Below are 16,457 nucleotides of genomic sequence, written 5' to 3' on the forward strand. Positions count from 1 at the left end.
AATAGAAAGTTAAAAAAACTGTTTTTTTTTTTTTATAAATATTTTGTGACTATAGAAATGTCTTGACTGTCACATTTTTTAACATTTATTTAATGCATCATTGCTAAATAAAAGTATTAATTTATTTAAAAAACAATCTTATTGACTCTAAACTTTGAAACAGAAGTTTTCAAAGTGGGGTCAGAAATAGGTTTAGAGAAACAAATAATAAAAAAAATTAAATGGTTTAAAGTTAAATTGAAACATAAAATGTATTTAAAAAATATAAAATGTATAAATTTTTTTTTTTTTTTTTAATACTAAAATGTAAAATTCAATCATTTTCATAATTTTTTCCACTGTAAATACTTGTTTGAATGAGGCTATTGTTCCAGGACAATATGACTCCCACAAGATGGGTACAAGATGGCGAAATTATTACCCATCATCTTCAGGTGCAATAGGCTTGAATATTGCGTTGAAATGTCAGCTATATCATTACTACCAGCTTTATGAACCTCAAAAAGTGCATTTTGTTCCAAGACTTTTATATTTTAGATATTTACAGGATATACATTTTGCCTGTGTACACACCTGTAAGCTGTTATTGCTGTACTGAATGGTCAAACTCTGCCGAAACTGTAGTGTTCTTTCTCCAGCATCATTGCACAGAAGAGTAGCAGAAGGCTGAGCATCTGATTCCTCACATGGTTCATTCAGACAGGTCAGGAGCGAAGATGAATTATGGAAAGCCACCTTAACCTGCAAATTAAAATGATTATCAAAATCACTTCTGTGTCAGATTGACAAATACAACAGATTTAGCACTGATTCCTACAGGGACAAAGTAAAAAAGCTGAAATCCAAGACACAGAATAAGCAAAGAAACAATATGACCTGCATGATTTGTTTAGGCTGTAACAGAAGTGATATTTGCTCGTCTCCTGGTCCAGAGATTCCTGTTGTGTGTCTGTGAGAGGGTGAGCTGCTGATCAGTTTAAGGCTCTGTCGGGGCAGCAGCACTGAGAATGGAGGGTGTGTGCTCAATCTGAAACTCAAGGCCATATCCGTATTGTTCTTCAGCTGGAACGTCCAAGTTATTCTGGATTCCTTCTACAGTCCAAACGGACAGACAAAAAAATGTCCAGCTAAACCCTCACACCACCAACAGGAACTGTCAAAATTAACTTGCTTGTACTTTGATTTGGATACATATTGTTTGTTTGAAGTGCACCTGTGTCTGTGATGCTCCGTCCAGTGTATCACTGGCAGCTGCTGTGAATTCCAGTACGTCTGTATCTTCTGCCATCTGCACTGACAAGCTACACACACACACACACACTGATTGACAGTTGTCTATATATTATGTATTTATTTACTTGTATGAAATGCTTGTGATAGAAGCAATATACTGATTTTTATATATGCTAAAAATGTGAGTAGTGCTCGGGCATTGCTAGGGCATCACTAAGTGGTTGCTATATCAATACATGAATTAAACACATTTGTAACTCACACGGCAGGTTTTACATTAGCCTGCATGTCCAGCCTCAAAGGTTCTAGTTCATAGCCCTGTGCTCTCTCCACTTTGCCTGGAGTCAATGATGCAAGCTACAAGATAAATAACAGTGAAATGACATTACCTTGACTGTAAAACTTATTCTGTTTTTCATTTTTGAAAGTGATTGTGAATGTAGCACAATGTAGTCTGTATTAGGTGAGCTGGATGAGATTAATATACCTTAGAGTCCAGGTTCATGAAACCCAGAGCATAACCCAAACACTTTTGACTGGTTGAACATGACAGGATCAGAGGAGTGAAAGACACATGATGGTGCTACTGCCCCCTGCTGGAACTACCTGTAGTAAAGTGCATATTAAATGTTTTTCCCCCCATCACACCCTATCATTAATGTTCTTAATCCAGATATGGAAATAAAACAGATCCTAATGGAGACCTGGGACAGTGTTGAATTCCATAACCTACGGTTTGCTGTGGAGTGATGCAGTATGGGTAGTCAGAGACGTTCCCTTCATGAGGCTTCAGAAACACAGAAAACAGTTTCTTCACTGGAGCCAGAGACCTAGAAGGGCTTCTGCCCTCCTCTCCATCACATTCTTCCTCATTCTGTCCAAAATCTTCCTACAAAACAGAAAATGCACTTTTTTGTTTGTGTGGTGAAGCTGCACCAGAAGCTGCATCTGTTTTGGGATGTTGCCATGAAAACTAAGCCTAGACTCACAGATTTGGTCATGAAAGTTGAGCTTGTTCCTTCTCTGCTGGGGGTGTGGCTGTCATCCCATGTGCGTGGGAACATGACGGATGAGTCCAGCCCTCCAAGAACTTCATTGCCATCAGCATCCTTCAGAGGAAAGGGTTCACCACATGCAACCAACAGATCTATCAATTTGCTATCACCGACCTCCAAGTTGTAGGTCATCCAATCCATACGGATATCTGAAAGGTTTCAGAAAATGACATGATGTATGTACTTTTGTAAACTTGATGTATGTACATTTGTGAACTCAATGTAGTGAATGACTCACCATACGGACTGGTGTTAATGAGCCGTAAAGAGCGTGACACAGTGTCTCCTCCAGAAACATGGCTTCCAAATCTGTCAATCATAAATATCAAAGAACTGTCTTTGCGTGTAAACTGCAACATCTAAAGTATCCTATAAGTACACTGACCGTATAATTGGACCCTGGTTCTGGTTGTCAGGTTGTGGTCCAATCATCTGAAAGTAAATGGGGCAGCCCCTCACAGACATCTGGATAGGAATGGGAGTTGGATCTAGATCTCCAACCTGAAAGTCAGAATTCACTGTAACTCAACTGTTTAATTTGAGAAAGGCAAAATATTTATAATGAAACAAGATGTTTGATTGTTTTGTGACATACTTTACATATGAGGTTGTCTTGATAATTCCCCCACATATTGGTGAAAGCAGTGATATTGATGGTTTGAGTCTCAAATGGGCCGAGCATCCCACTGTTCGCTTCAACAAAGAATGCTGCACCTCTCCCATGGGAAAGAAGACCGTTTACAAATTCTGGAAGTAAAGAAAGAAAATGCGTTTTTGACTTTGCTGTTTCACTTTCACTGATACTGTAGAGCACAAAAGAATAGGTTCCACCAACCATCATATGCTTTTTGCTGTATTTTTTTGGCCTGGACAGAGTGGAGAGGTGCACCGCTCCTGTTTTCAACATTGATAATAAGAAGAAATGTTTCCGAATCATACTAGAATGATTTCTGAAGGAACATGCATTTAAAATTGTAATGATATTTCGCAATATTACAATAAATTCAGCCTCGGTGTGCATAAGAGACTTCTTTTAAAAACATTTTAAAAATCAACCCCAAATGCTATATTAATGGTTAATTAAACGTTAGTCTTTTTTTAAATAATATTTTTGTATTAATACTAAAAGAAGTCAGAATAAATATATGAATGAAGAATAAAGATATGTAACGTACCTTTCAGAGTTTTCATCCAATTGTGAAGGACAGCATCCAGTAAAGTACTCTGCTTCAACAGTGAACGGAGCAGTAATAGCGGTGTCGTTAGTTATCAGCAACTGCCGTTTGATAGATTTGCCAATGACGACTGGCTCATGCTCACTGAAGTCCAGTGTGATTGTTTGGTGATCGGCATCCTTTGAATTAACACTAAATATGTAACAGTGAAAAAGACAGTGATATTGCAAAAAAAAAGCTAATAAAAAGACCAAAGTCCAGGGAAATTTGAATATGAGGTATTTGTGGCATTACCAATCAGAAGGCAGTGAGTAGGAAACTCTGAGAGGTTTGGCTTTAGAAAAAAAGCCCAGCAACAATGGACTCTCCATTCCTTTTACTTCACAAACTGCAGCCACTTTAGTCAGTTCCTCCTAAAAACATAAAGTCTTATTCACAATAATGTCTCGAAAAATATATTGCGCTAGAGCTTGAATATCAACAGATGATTCGTTTATATTAAGCTGTGGGTGTTACAGTAGCAGTACATACAACAGTGTGAGCAGTGAATGATACAGAGACTTCTGTCTTGGCATTGGGCTCCAGAGTGCCTGCAGAGGGGCTGAAGGTTGCAGAGCAGAGATGAGCTTGCGCACCTTGGAGCTGAGAAGAAGTTTGAAGTTAAAGTTAAAGTTTGGAACACTATGTGAATGACTAGAAAAATAATACTTGGTCTAACTTGTACAATATCACAACATTATATCACAGCAATACTGAATTCTTTTGACTGGTTGACAGACATTGAAAGATTCATTAATTTGGCTTCATTTAGGGAATTATACTGACGCCTAGTGAATGAAATATTACGCAAAAGCAAATTTGCATTACATAAATGTGTGTTTTATTTTCTGTGAGTTATGACCACATCACGGGTTAACATCACTTCACATTCTTTCCAAACTATCGTCACTGGCTTGGGTTTTTTTGAACAAGATAAAAACATCTTGAGATAAACACAATATATAAACTGTCTCACCTTGCTCCAGGTGAAGTGGGCTGGCAGTAGTGTTTGGTTAAACAAGGTAACACTGCCTGTCTGTGGAACACCTACATACAGATCAGCCAACACCAGCTCACAGCTCAGCAAGCACACCTGAGGAGACTGGACGACTGCTCGTACAGAGAGATGACTAAAGACAAACAAATGCAAACCTTCACTCAAATACGTGACAAAAGAAATGACTGCTTTTCATTAGGTAACATTTCTGTAGTATTCTCTTCTTGTAGTTCAGACACAATATGACAAAAGATGTGACTCATTTCCTCACCAGCCAGTGCCGTTAAGCACAGTAAGCTGCAGGACTGACTCAAAACACTGGCAGTACAGGGCCCTGAAGACCACATCCACACTGCAGGATGCCAGGGGAGGCAGCACACCTTTATTTGGATTCATATACACCTGAACGCAAATGCAGAAAAGGAGATAAAAAATAAAAAAACAGCTTTTGAAAAAAAATATCCACACTATATATTTGTATACATCTGTGTGCTGATTTATAATACTAATAACATTTAATACATAATACCAATAAGTTTAAACGCTTGACTTGATTTCTAAGAAGCGTAAATGGGGTGTTGTACCATGCCCTTGATTGGCGGCTGGGTGTGGGACAGTTCCTCTAGGCTCCAGTGGGCATCTAGCAGGCTGTTGTTGGTGATATCAATGGTGGAGATGCTCTCACTTCCCATTTGCAGCAAGCCAAAATCCAGACTGGGCACATTCACTGAGCAATGCGCACCCTGAGACACCATATTAAATATACTGAATTTGAATGAAACGGTAAGACATAATTTGCTAAAGAGAACATTTGTGATGGCCTCCACATAGCATACTGAGTATAAATCATTGGGAGATGGATTCAAACACCTTAAATGTGACCTCAATGGCCAGCCCTATAGTTTTAGGATGGTGCTGAATGTGACACTGTAGGGTGGAGTTAAAATGACCCGGATCGCTTCCAGTCAGAACCAGCTCCATGTCGAAACACTCATTCATCTCTGTAAGCAAGCACATGTTAGAAATCATTTATTTGTGTAATTTGTTTATTAATTAATAGACTTATACACTACCGTTAAAGTTTGGAGTCTGTAAGATTTTTTATTGTTTTTGAATAAAGTTTCTTATGCTCACCAAGGACATAAAACACAGTAAAAACAGCAATATTGTGAAATATTATTACAATTTACAATAACTGTTTTCTATTTTTATATATTTTAAAATGTAATCTATTCTTGTGACGGCAAAGCTGAATTTTTAATATCATGACGCCAGTCTTTGGCAAGTGTCACATTATCCTTCAGAAATCATTCGAATATGCTGATTTGCTGCTCAAGAAACATTTCCTGTTATTATCAATGTTGCAAACAGTTGTGCTGCTTAATATTTTCGTTGAAACGGTCATAGATTTTTTTCAGGATTCTTTGATGAATATGAAGCTCAAAAGAACAGCAATGAAATAGAAATCGTTTTTAACATTATAACTGCCTTTACTGTCACTTTTGATCAACTTTATGTGTCCTTCATACAAGTATTAACTTCTTTAAGAAAATCTTACTGACTCCAGACGTTTGAACAGTATATCTGTTTGTTCATACTACATTAATTTACTGATACACTGCAATGCTCACCTATTTCTCCTGTTGAAGGCTCCACTTCAATTACATGACATACAATACGCTCCCATTCAAAGTGAATGACTGATTTGCTGTGATTCCACATCTAAAACACACACATGCACACAAAACATATACATGTCTGGCTTCAAAAACATTTTATGATGCAAATTATATTGGGAATTAAGAAAGAACTTCAGAGAGTCAATTTGACCTCTGCACTCAGTGCTACCTTGAATCTCTTGCGGATTGAGTTGTGTATGTAAGTCTCCCCTGATATTAAAACAGCATACGGTTCAAGAAGGATCTTATACGGCTCAGTAGAACCTTTCATTTCAATCTCTAAAGCAGTCACATCCTTTACATGGAGAGCTGTGTTGAGAGACATCCTGTAAATCAGCACACAGAAGTTTCTACATGATGTGCTTATTGACCCGAAAAAATGTATCCTAAATATCAAACGTAAAAGTAAAGTTCATTTTACCCATCATCACTGATTCTGGGTGGATCGGGAACATTCATGATCACCAACTGGCAGACACTGTGGTAGTCTTTTAACTGGGACAGATTAAAAAAATTGTTCAGAGAGTTATTTTATTATCATTTGGCATACTGTTTTTGTTCATATTTTTTAAGTAGATTTTATTTTACAGTTTGTGTTTTTATTTTTATTTTAATTAAAGTTTTAGTAATTTTGTTGTCTGTTTCAATTTCAATTAATGTTTATTTTATTAAAATTAATGACATTTTTTTAAGGTTTTAGTTTTAGTTTTAGTTAACAACAATACCCCTGGTTTAGAGTAAAGTAGAGGTGTGCACATGTGTGTAAGTGTGCGTATATGTGTGAGTGCACATACATCCTTTGGACAGTATGTGAGCAGGAACTCATGTTCCTGTGCAGGGCTCAGGATGCCCATGACTGGAGTAATGCTGAACACACTGTCTGTATCTAGATGATGCTGAATGCTGGAGGGGTCTAGAGTCTCTTCAGGCAACAGACATTGAAGGTTGGGTTTCATGATCTGCCAGTGGTACGGGAGCGCCAAGTGTCTACACATAAACGAAAATATGATTTACAAACATGCCAGTAAGTATCTGCTGTACATATTATTCTGTGTTTACACAAATGTGTGCAGGGAACTCACGCATTGTTTTTCACAACCATCGTCTTCTGTAAAGTGGAATGTGGATTGGTTGGGTTGAATCTGACATAATGGTCAGCCGTGATATCACACAACTCCCCAAATTCAGGCTGATCCTCTCCGCCTGACATTGATACCAGCTCCACAGTGACCAGCTGACCTGTACCTGAGAAAAGTCATTGAAACATGTACACATATATCTTTTTGGAGATGTCTTAAATTTCAGAGAAGAATTTTCTGTTTGGCAGAATTGTTTCTCTACCTTGCAGGGTGATGTCCTTCACTTGGCAGTTGTCACAGACAATGGTGAAGTCCTGAGAAGAGATCTCAGCAGTTGTGGGGAAAAACACAACCTAAACATAAAAAAAAACACATCCAAATCACAGACTAGCAGATTAGTGAATATAAATAAAATGTGAGCAACATCAGACTGTATGAAACGCTGTATTCACAAGATCTAAAAATGTGCAGTCAGCAACATCTAACCTCTATGACAGTGGCCTGTCCAGGGAGAAGACCAAAAATAGAGGGACTGATAGCAAAGGGAGGCTGTTCTGCGAAAGTAGACTTCACTGCAGACTGAGACACACACAGAATTACCACTTATGATGGTTAACAATTTACTAAGACAGACCAAAAGCAACAAAGGTTAAAGTCACAATGTAACAGAAGTAGTGACAGATCTTTTCTTCTGTATTGTGACATACATCCAAGTGAAACAGAGTATCGGAAAAACAAAAAGGTAGGACGGGGACTTCTGTCGGTTGTTGATTCAATGGAGGAAGAACAGGCCATTTTTAAAGCGGACTAAATGATTGGAGAAGTCCGGCACATGGGCGTCGCTAGGCCATTTTTAGGGGGGCTATAGCGTTCTTTTTCAATCAGCAGACAGCAGCGGTGCAGAGCGAGAAACAGAGGACAAGGTGTGTGTTTAACGATAGATTGTTGTAATATCTGCATCTGTGCAGTTTTGTTCTTTGTCATAAATACAGTTTACAAAATATGAATTGGTTGTAGCCTAAGTTTTCGCTGCGTTCACCTCCGGCATAAGTCACCAGTCTGTTATTTCATCAAGTTTTGATCATTTTGAAAAAAAGAATTACATTTTGATTGAAAATTACAAGCTCAAAAATGTAAAAAATTAATAGTTCACAATAAGATCAAAAACATGCATTCTGAAAATAGATTTCATTTTCACTTTAAAGGGGTCATATGATGCGATTTCATTTTTTCCTTTCTCTTTGGAGTGTTACAAGCTCTTGTTTTCGCTGCGTTCACCCCTCCTCACACCACAGCTGTTTCCTCCAGCGAAAACTAAGCACATACGAACGCATACTGTATAAAACGACCATGTTGCCATTTTCATTTGAAAATTTAACTTTCAATGTAATACGTTTTTCAGTGCATGTGGCAAAGAGGTTTGCATACTTGAGCTAAGGAAAGAGGGTTGTACTATGCTGTAATTATGTCCCCACTGATGCAAACAAATGCCTCGTTTGTAATGGGTTTTAATGTTTATGTCTCGTCGCTCCGGCCGGACACGGCATCAACAGTATGTGAGGGGCGTAACATTTCCGTCTCACGCTTGAGGTATTCGGCCAATCACAACGCATTGGATAGCTGGCCAATCACAGCACACCTCGCTTTTTCAGACCGATGAGCTTTGTAAAAATCGACGCGTTTCAAAAAGGCGGGGCATAGAGGAGAAACAATAATGTACAGTATGTGGAAAATAATTTGTTTTTTGAACTTTAAACCGCATAAACACATTTCATTACACCAAATACACAAAATAATGTTATTTTTAGCAGCATCATATGACCCCTTTTTAAGACATTGTTTGTATTCAATTTAAAATGTACAGATAAAAGAAGGTTCAAGTGTGCAATAGTTTATTTAAACCCGCAGATTATTTAAAAAAATGAAGAGTAGAAAATATGAGATTTACTGGAATTCATAAATAATAATACTGTCACAGAAAGGAATCTTAACTATGAACTGAATGAGATTTCATGTTGAAATTTGCTTGCTTACCCTAAGGCTTGAGGCAGGCCACTGTTTCTTAGGCATTACACAGAATGTTCCTGCACTCAGTCCTTCATTCCGACATAAAACCTCCATAAACTTCACCCCTCCCACCAGGCAGTAACCGCAGTCCATGACAGAAGGCACTGGCACACAGAAAGAGGAGAGGCAATGATTCAACTTTAAATCCATTATTATTGATCAATATCAAAACAAGCCAAATTAAGATATTTTGAATGTCAGTTGACTTCCATTGTTGTTTTTCATTTTTAGGTGAACTATCCCTTTAAGATCTAGATGTTGAAAGAGTTAAGTTTATGACTCACAACTGAGTATTGGAGGTGGTCTGTGGGCCTCTATCGGTATAATGAGAGGATACGGCAACTGCATCTCCACAACCAGAACGTCCTCATAGTCAGCCAGAGAGTCTGGAGCAAAACGCACCATATACTGGCAACTCATTCCAGGAGCGACAATTCCCCCCTCACCAGGGAACCTGCCTGTGAAACATAAAGCTTTGTTACACAATTTCTTATCTTGATCTCAAAGCAGAAATTCACTGGTAGTAATTATTCACATTTTTAACAATAGATGTCGCTGTTTCCCTATTCTGCCTCCTCGAGCTGCAGGGTAAATACCAAAGAATTATTAAACTAAGTGAAAATGAGAAATGTTGCTTTGGCAACTATAAAATAAGGGTTAAGGTTTTTTTTATATTTTATTTTATTACAGTTGTAGGGACAGTTCACCCAGAAATGAAAATGTTGTCATCATTTACTCACCCTCATGTTGTTCCAGACTTGTATAAGTTTTTTTCTTCTATCGAACAGAAAAGAAGACATTTGCTGGTAGCCATTGACTTCCATAGTGTTTTTTTCCCATACTGTAGAAGTCAAAGGCTAACAGCAAAGGTTTGATAACCAACATTCTTCAAAATATCTTCTTTTGTGTTCAACAGAATAAAGAAACTCATACAGTTTTGGAACAACTTCAGAGTGAGTAAATGATGACAGAATTTTCATTTTTGAGTGAACTATCTTTTTAATTTTTGATTTTACCTGAAGTAATGAAAATGTTTTTTAATGGTTTTAGTTTTAGTTAACGTTAAAAAACCCTGCCATTTCCTCTAGCTCATTTCAGCTTCAATGCAAATCATGCAGAGAGAACTCCTGGCAACATAAATGAGTCTTTCAGGAGGTCAGCAGGTGCTTTTTTTTTTCTTTAGACTCCAACAGAGAAGTGTGGGGAGGTTGGAGGAATCATTCGAATGTGATGGCTAGTCGCAGTCATGTTTTTGAGCTCCAACGCAGTCTACAGAAAACAGAAGGCACTATTAAGAACTGAAAACATACCGAACTAGAAAGACACCATTCAGAAGTGGCCCAGTAGGGAAAATTTAATTATCATTTACACTAGGGGTCATATCATAAAAACCTCACATTATTGACTTAGTCAATAAAAATATGCAGTACACAGTCAAAACATGTTTATAATTTCATACATTTCATGTTGTATGAACAGTGTTGGGGGTAACGCATTACAAGTAACGCGAGTTAAGTAATCAGATAACTTATTTCAAGTAACTAGTAAAGTAACGCATTAGTTTTTTAATTTACAAGAAAATATCTGAGTTACTTTTTCAAAAAAGTAATGCCAGTTACTTTGTTTTCCCATTCGCTTTTACATTTGCTATAAATATAACTTTTTATATTAAAAGCAATCAAGCCCTGCTCATATTTAAAAAGTAACGCATAATGCAAATGTAACACACTACTTTCCATAAAAAGTAACTAAGTAACGTAATTAGTTACTTTTTTAGGGAGTAACGCAATATTGTAATGCATTACTTTTTAAAGTAACTTTCCCCAACATTGTGTATGAATATAATTATTCATTCAAATGGACCAAAATGAATGAAATATAAGGTGCTTTTATACCTCGTAGACGTGTCCTACTCTGTAGTCAGTGAAGATGATCACAGGTGGTTTCGCAGTGAAGATGGGAGCGGGACCAGGACTTAAGTAGAAAGGGAATTTTGTGACAATAATTTGCCATGTATGAGCTTATAATAAGTATACCCAAATAAATAAACAGAATAGAATGCAGTAGTTTTGTCATATAACTGTCCATCAGTTTATGTGCAGTAAACCAGAATCATGTGTTAATTCACAGAATACATTTGTGCACTTAGAAATTAACCACAGGAAAAGTGGTTTAAAAACCAGTCACAGTAACTAAAATATATACTTTCCCATTTACAGTCAAATATTTGAATCTAATTTCTTGGCGTACATGTTTTGCATCAACTGCCCAGCCACACTTTATGAAGTATCTCATTCAAACGGGATCTTCTGTTCTGTTGTCGACTACCAAGAAGCAGAAAACAGGAACTGCACAGAACCCATTGACTCAAAATACAGAAAGAGTCAGCTGAGGCATTTTGATAGTCTTGTGATTCTTCTGGCCGCTGTGAAGGGAAAATTTCCTCATTTAAATGGACAAAGACATTTCAGTTGGGCCAGACAAGTGAAACAGGCAATGGAGTGATTCATTTGGAATCCAGTTTTCAATGTTCTCTTTGATTACCTCCACCTGGCATGCAGATATGTGCTTGGAGACAATAAGGCCAATAAAGGAAAACAAATAAAAAACTTATATAGGCTACATGGCTGATTATACTCATAGAATAATCCATTCTGCTGGTTTGCAATTGCACGTTGTGCTTTTTAGATGTCATACGAAGCCAAACGAAAAAATATATCACAATACATACAGGTTAGCATTTATAATACATGGCAGACAAAAGGGTGTGACCTGTTTCTTGAGTGTTCATGTGTATCATATTTCCCCTACCCAAGCTGCACAAATATTATGGCAATAATGGTTGAATAAAGCTGACCAAAATACAAACAGTGCAACAACAAAGGACAAGGCTTATAGGGATTAAAAGAAAATTCATAAAGCAGTCTATTCACTTTGAATTTGATAGGACATTAATTATTTAAAGGTGATGTGGCCAACTTTTTGTTGACCAATGAAAGATGAGAAAATAAATAATTTTAAAACAAATAATTAATATACTAATTATACTAGCTAATTATAGAGGTTATAGAAATTAGACATCAAATAAATCAATATCGAGTGTATCTACAAGTATGATCTTCCAAAAGAAAACATTAAAATCAAAAGCACAGGCACACCTTTCTCTTCCAGTGTTTTTCATGCCCCTTCCCACATTCTCCGGCCTCTTCCCTGGCATGATGAGAGACTTTCCGCCACGCTGAGCATTTGGGAGCAGGAAGCGAGGGTTGCGCAGGAACTTGTGTTGGTCTTTGTGCTTCTGCAGGGAAGCCCTGTCTTTTGCCCGACTCTGAGCACTGGGCTTCTCCATCCAAGAGGCCTTATGCAACAAACCTAGCTTTAGAGATAAAATTTTTTTGAAAAATTGACTATATATATATATACACACACACACACACACACATATATATATATATATATATATATATATATAGGACCACAGGAAAAATGTGGTCTTTCTTTTTACATTTTTCTTTTTAAATTTTCATCTTTTTAATCACCTTTTTGTCTGTACTAGTTCATATTAATTATCCTTAAGTTTGACAAATTAATTAAAAAATTTAATATTTTAATATAAAGTATATTTACTATGTATAATATTTAGAATAGTACAAATGTAAAAGTACAAATATTCAATTTATTTTTTCAAATAATGAGTAATATTAAAATTACAAGTAAAATGATGATTTAAAAAAATTGTAATCTATAGGAGTATAGCTTGTTATATCTCGAGACACGTGAATTACCCATAAATACTGTTTATCATGTGATCTGGGGGCTAAAGTGTTCATTTGAAAGAAAGCAGTGATGTAACAAAAAATATAAAGGTCATTCTACTCCCTTTGATATGAGGAAAATGGAATTATGTTCAGAGGCAAACCTCAGTGCCCTTGATGGAGCTGGACTCTGGAGAGGAAGGGAGCGTGAGTGTCTCCTCCGATTGTTCCAGCAGGCTCTGGGCCGTATGTGCAGGTGGGGGGAGAGGAGTGTAACCATCATCCTGTGGTTCGGTGAGAATGTGCATATTATAAGAGATAGTTGTCTGGGCAAAGCCTGGAGTAAACTTGCCTGTGAAAAATGGGAAAATTACAGTATTATGATGCGTAATCTTATTGTTTAAATATTTTTTACATTTATAGGTCAGTGAAAAATTACCTTTTGGGCTTTTAACAACTGGGGTGTGCACTGTTGTATAGTCCAGTGGGCAAATCAAGTTGTTGCTCCTGAGAAGCTCACTGTCCACACACCACTTGAAAGCTAATTTAACTTTGGAGACATAGAGGATTCTTCTGTTTACATGGGTTTTTGTGTCATAACACTACTAACTAACTGACGACACACTGTGGATAGTAAAAATAATGGTTGTTTAAATAAACAACTAAAGAAACCTACCTGGGGGAAGACCCAGCTGACGGTAGGCCTCACCCACTTCTTCCATGATTCTGTTGTGTTCATGCTCCTCCTTTGCAGCAGCTTGCAGACGGGCCTGTATGATGTGTGTCTCCAGCATGTCAGCGTTCTGAATCTGTCTGTTGTATTCAGAATGCACCTGATAAAATCATAAAAATTCAGTAAAAAAAAAATCATAATTTAGATAATACAAATCCAAAAAAATAAGAATTGAATAAGAATTAAGGAGCCAACACTACTGTTCAAAAGCTTGGGGTCAGTAAGATTTTTTAAATAAATTAATACTTTTATTCAGCGAAGGATTAAAATGATCAAAAGTGATAGCAAAAATGTTTAGTGTGTTACAAAAGATTTCTATTTAAAACAAATGCTGTTCTTTTGAACTTTCTATTCATAAAGGAGTCCTAAAAGTTCAAAAACATAAAAAAAAAAATTCATGTATATATGTCACATTTTATAAGAGAGGCTTTGCTCAGATGTGAAGAGAGAGGCACCTGCTGAAGCTCTTCCACATATTTTTCATGGTAGTTGTTGCTTCCTCTGCGTGATTTACTAAGATATTAGAAACAGTGTCCCTCCCAATCACCTCTATGGTGTAAAGGTCGTTGAATATGCTGGCCAGTAGATGAGAAATGTCCTGTACACACAAAACCAATTACTTTCAAGCAAAAAAAAAAAAAAAAAGATCTGATAGATTTGTTTAATGACACTTCGCCCAAAAATTTAAATTACATAATTCCTATACCATTCTATAGTATAACATAAAATTTTGTGTTCGGCGAAATACAGTTATACATGTTTATTGAGACAACATGAGGGTGAGTAAAGTCTTAAAAGGACTTTGGTAAAGTCAAACTGTTAAAATAACTAGTGGTCATTAGTCATTCTTTTACCTGAGTTGTCTTTGATGCTGGCTTGTGTCGGTTCATGGAAGGTTCAGAACTCTTTAGTGCTTTTGGTTTAGTTTCATCGGCCATTGTTTTGTCGCGTAAAAGGTGTAAAAACTTTTTAACTTTTTAAACGCAATTTAATACTTCAAGCTCCGGCACGTGTGGTGCGTAGCGAAGTAGGTTTATGGTGATATTTTATGGAAACGTGCCGTAGATACTCATATGTCTCAATATAAAACGTAACGGCAGAAATAATAAATACACTAAATGGCACCATGGAGAAGTTCCCTTAATTAGATAGACCGCCATGTTTATTTAGGGCGTCACCATAGTAACAGTGCAGGCCACCCAGAGGAAACGAGAGGCTGCTCGCTGCAGAGCAAATGGGTGGAGCTTACATGTAGCTCCCCCTCGCTAGACGTCCAGCGGGGAGGAGCTACACGTAAGCTCCACCTGTCTTGACCTAGTCTAGCTCTACCTTTATGGATCTAACGTTAGTTAAGCGACACTCATTTCGCTACCATAGTGGCTGTTAAAGTTAATGCAAGCCCTTCGTCAGATGGAACTTTAACCTAATGGAGAATTTTTTAAATTTATTATTATTGTTGATTGGGTCAAAGTAACTATCCGGTTACATCTGTCTCATCCACTTCCAGCTATTTTTAGCTGTGCAAAACAGCTCGTTTTGCTGCTTGTTATTGCAAACTGGTGTTTATGACCATATTATTTTTATGTATCATCTTAACTACGTCTGTGGAGACGTGCTGAAATGGCGTTTGGTCTTGTACTGTATCGCGTACATTGTCAGTGTCGTGCGCTTTGCTTGGCCATTTGTTGGGATAAACAGGAAAGTGTGTTCAAGCGCCAGCAAAACAGTGTAAAGCAGTAGTCTTTGTGAGAAGCAGTCAATCAGCAGAAGTTAAAAGCAGCTTGTAAGTGTATTTATTTCTTGTCTCAGTGTTTAGCGCAGTTGTCGTTGCTAGGAAACACTTGTTTTGTTTACTGTGCGGCTAACAATCTTCAATCTAGGAACACAATAATAGGATACAAGACACAAAATTGAATATCAAGTTTCAAGAACACTTTTTTTCCCCACAAAACTTTAAAAAAAAATGTTTAAACCTAAAACTACAAGGCAATACAAAGCAAAATTTAAAAAACAATATTTACCCAGATCAACCCCATCAGACAGTTAGCTTGTTAAAGGTGAGGGTCATGCAGGCAAGACACAAATTTTTCTTTTGTCATTTATTTCCTGCAAGAAAAACTCCATGTCTTCAATTCTCTCAAAGGTGAAAAGGAAGGGAGCCCGAATTTTGTCCTCATCCATTTCACCTTCATGGAAAATAGTGTCAATAAATAGGTCCCGCATTGTTATGGCCAACAAGGCATCATCCTCGGTCATCCTTAAGATCTGTGGTAAGTGAACTTTCCCAGCAAAGTGGGGTCTGTTTTCCTCCACCCAGTCACAGGCCAGCAGAATCTGTTTCATCACTGCCGAGTCCTTTGTGCAAAAAGATAAGACATTTCAATAATGATGTAATTAGTCAAGTGCTGCTCAAGCACTTTTATGAAACAGGAAAGGTAATTACAAACTATACAGTACGTGCATAATTATTATGCAAGTTGATATTCTGGTCATTTTTTTAAGCACATTTTACCAAATCCAAACAACATCAATCTTAATAACTACTATTAATTTTGTATTTAATTATATATAAGTGATATATATTTGTTAAAGGCTGGAAGTGAAAAATGCCTTATACTCATAAGGTGTGCATAATTATTAAACAG

General features: G+C 37.0%; 1 protein-coding gene across 1 annotated transcript in view; it reads right to left on the bottom strand.

The window, feature by feature from the left end:
- The window catches only part of LOC107758308 (deleted in lung and esophageal cancer protein 1-like), a 17,274-nt gene extending 2,320 nt beyond the window's left edge, over nucleotides 1-14,954 (bottom strand). The window contains 38 exon segments of the mRNA XM_016576023.1: nucleotides 574-741; nucleotides 877-1,092; nucleotides 1,214-1,301; nucleotides 1,496-1,590; nucleotides 1,721-1,812; nucleotides 1,815-1,839; nucleotides 1,967-2,122; nucleotides 2,223-2,437; nucleotides 2,527-2,597; nucleotides 2,674-2,789; nucleotides 2,884-3,035; nucleotides 3,124-3,182; nucleotides 3,464-3,655; nucleotides 3,758-3,876; nucleotides 3,995-4,105; nucleotides 4,479-4,632; nucleotides 4,771-4,901; nucleotides 5,084-5,242; nucleotides 5,370-5,500; nucleotides 6,131-6,221; nucleotides 6,348-6,504; nucleotides 6,600-6,673; nucleotides 6,973-7,165; nucleotides 7,261-7,423; nucleotides 7,520-7,610; nucleotides 7,744-7,836; nucleotides 9,292-9,428; nucleotides 9,609-9,784; nucleotides 10,508-10,593; nucleotides 11,220-11,298; nucleotides 11,948-11,951; nucleotides 12,481-12,700; nucleotides 13,244-13,431; nucleotides 13,519-13,629; nucleotides 13,756-13,912; nucleotides 14,268-14,330; nucleotides 14,333-14,410; nucleotides 14,667-14,954. Of these exon segments, the coding sequence (XP_016431509.1) occupies nucleotides 574-741; nucleotides 877-1,092; nucleotides 1,214-1,301; nucleotides 1,496-1,590; nucleotides 1,721-1,812; nucleotides 1,815-1,839; nucleotides 1,967-2,122; nucleotides 2,223-2,437; nucleotides 2,527-2,597; nucleotides 2,674-2,789; nucleotides 2,884-3,035; nucleotides 3,124-3,182; nucleotides 3,464-3,655; nucleotides 3,758-3,876; nucleotides 3,995-4,105; nucleotides 4,479-4,632; nucleotides 4,771-4,901; nucleotides 5,084-5,242; nucleotides 5,370-5,500; nucleotides 6,131-6,221; nucleotides 6,348-6,504; nucleotides 6,600-6,673; nucleotides 6,973-7,165; nucleotides 7,261-7,423; nucleotides 7,520-7,610; nucleotides 7,744-7,836; nucleotides 9,292-9,428; nucleotides 9,609-9,784; nucleotides 10,508-10,593; nucleotides 11,220-11,298; nucleotides 11,948-11,951; nucleotides 12,481-12,700; nucleotides 13,244-13,431; nucleotides 13,519-13,629; nucleotides 13,756-13,912; nucleotides 14,268-14,330; nucleotides 14,333-14,410; nucleotides 14,667-14,750 (4,695 nt within the window). The 5' untranslated portion in view covers nucleotides 14,751-14,954.
- Nucleotides 14,955-16,457: the final 1,503 nt, after the last annotated feature.

The sequence above is a fragment of the Sinocyclocheilus rhinocerous genome, unplaced genomic scaffold (assembly GCF_001515625.1).
Source record: "Sinocyclocheilus rhinocerous isolate Xijiao unplaced genomic scaffold, SAMN03320098_v1.1 scaffold142, whole genome shotgun sequence".
Taxonomy (NCBI): domain Eukaryota; kingdom Metazoa; phylum Chordata; class Actinopteri; order Cypriniformes; family Cyprinidae; genus Sinocyclocheilus; species Sinocyclocheilus rhinocerous.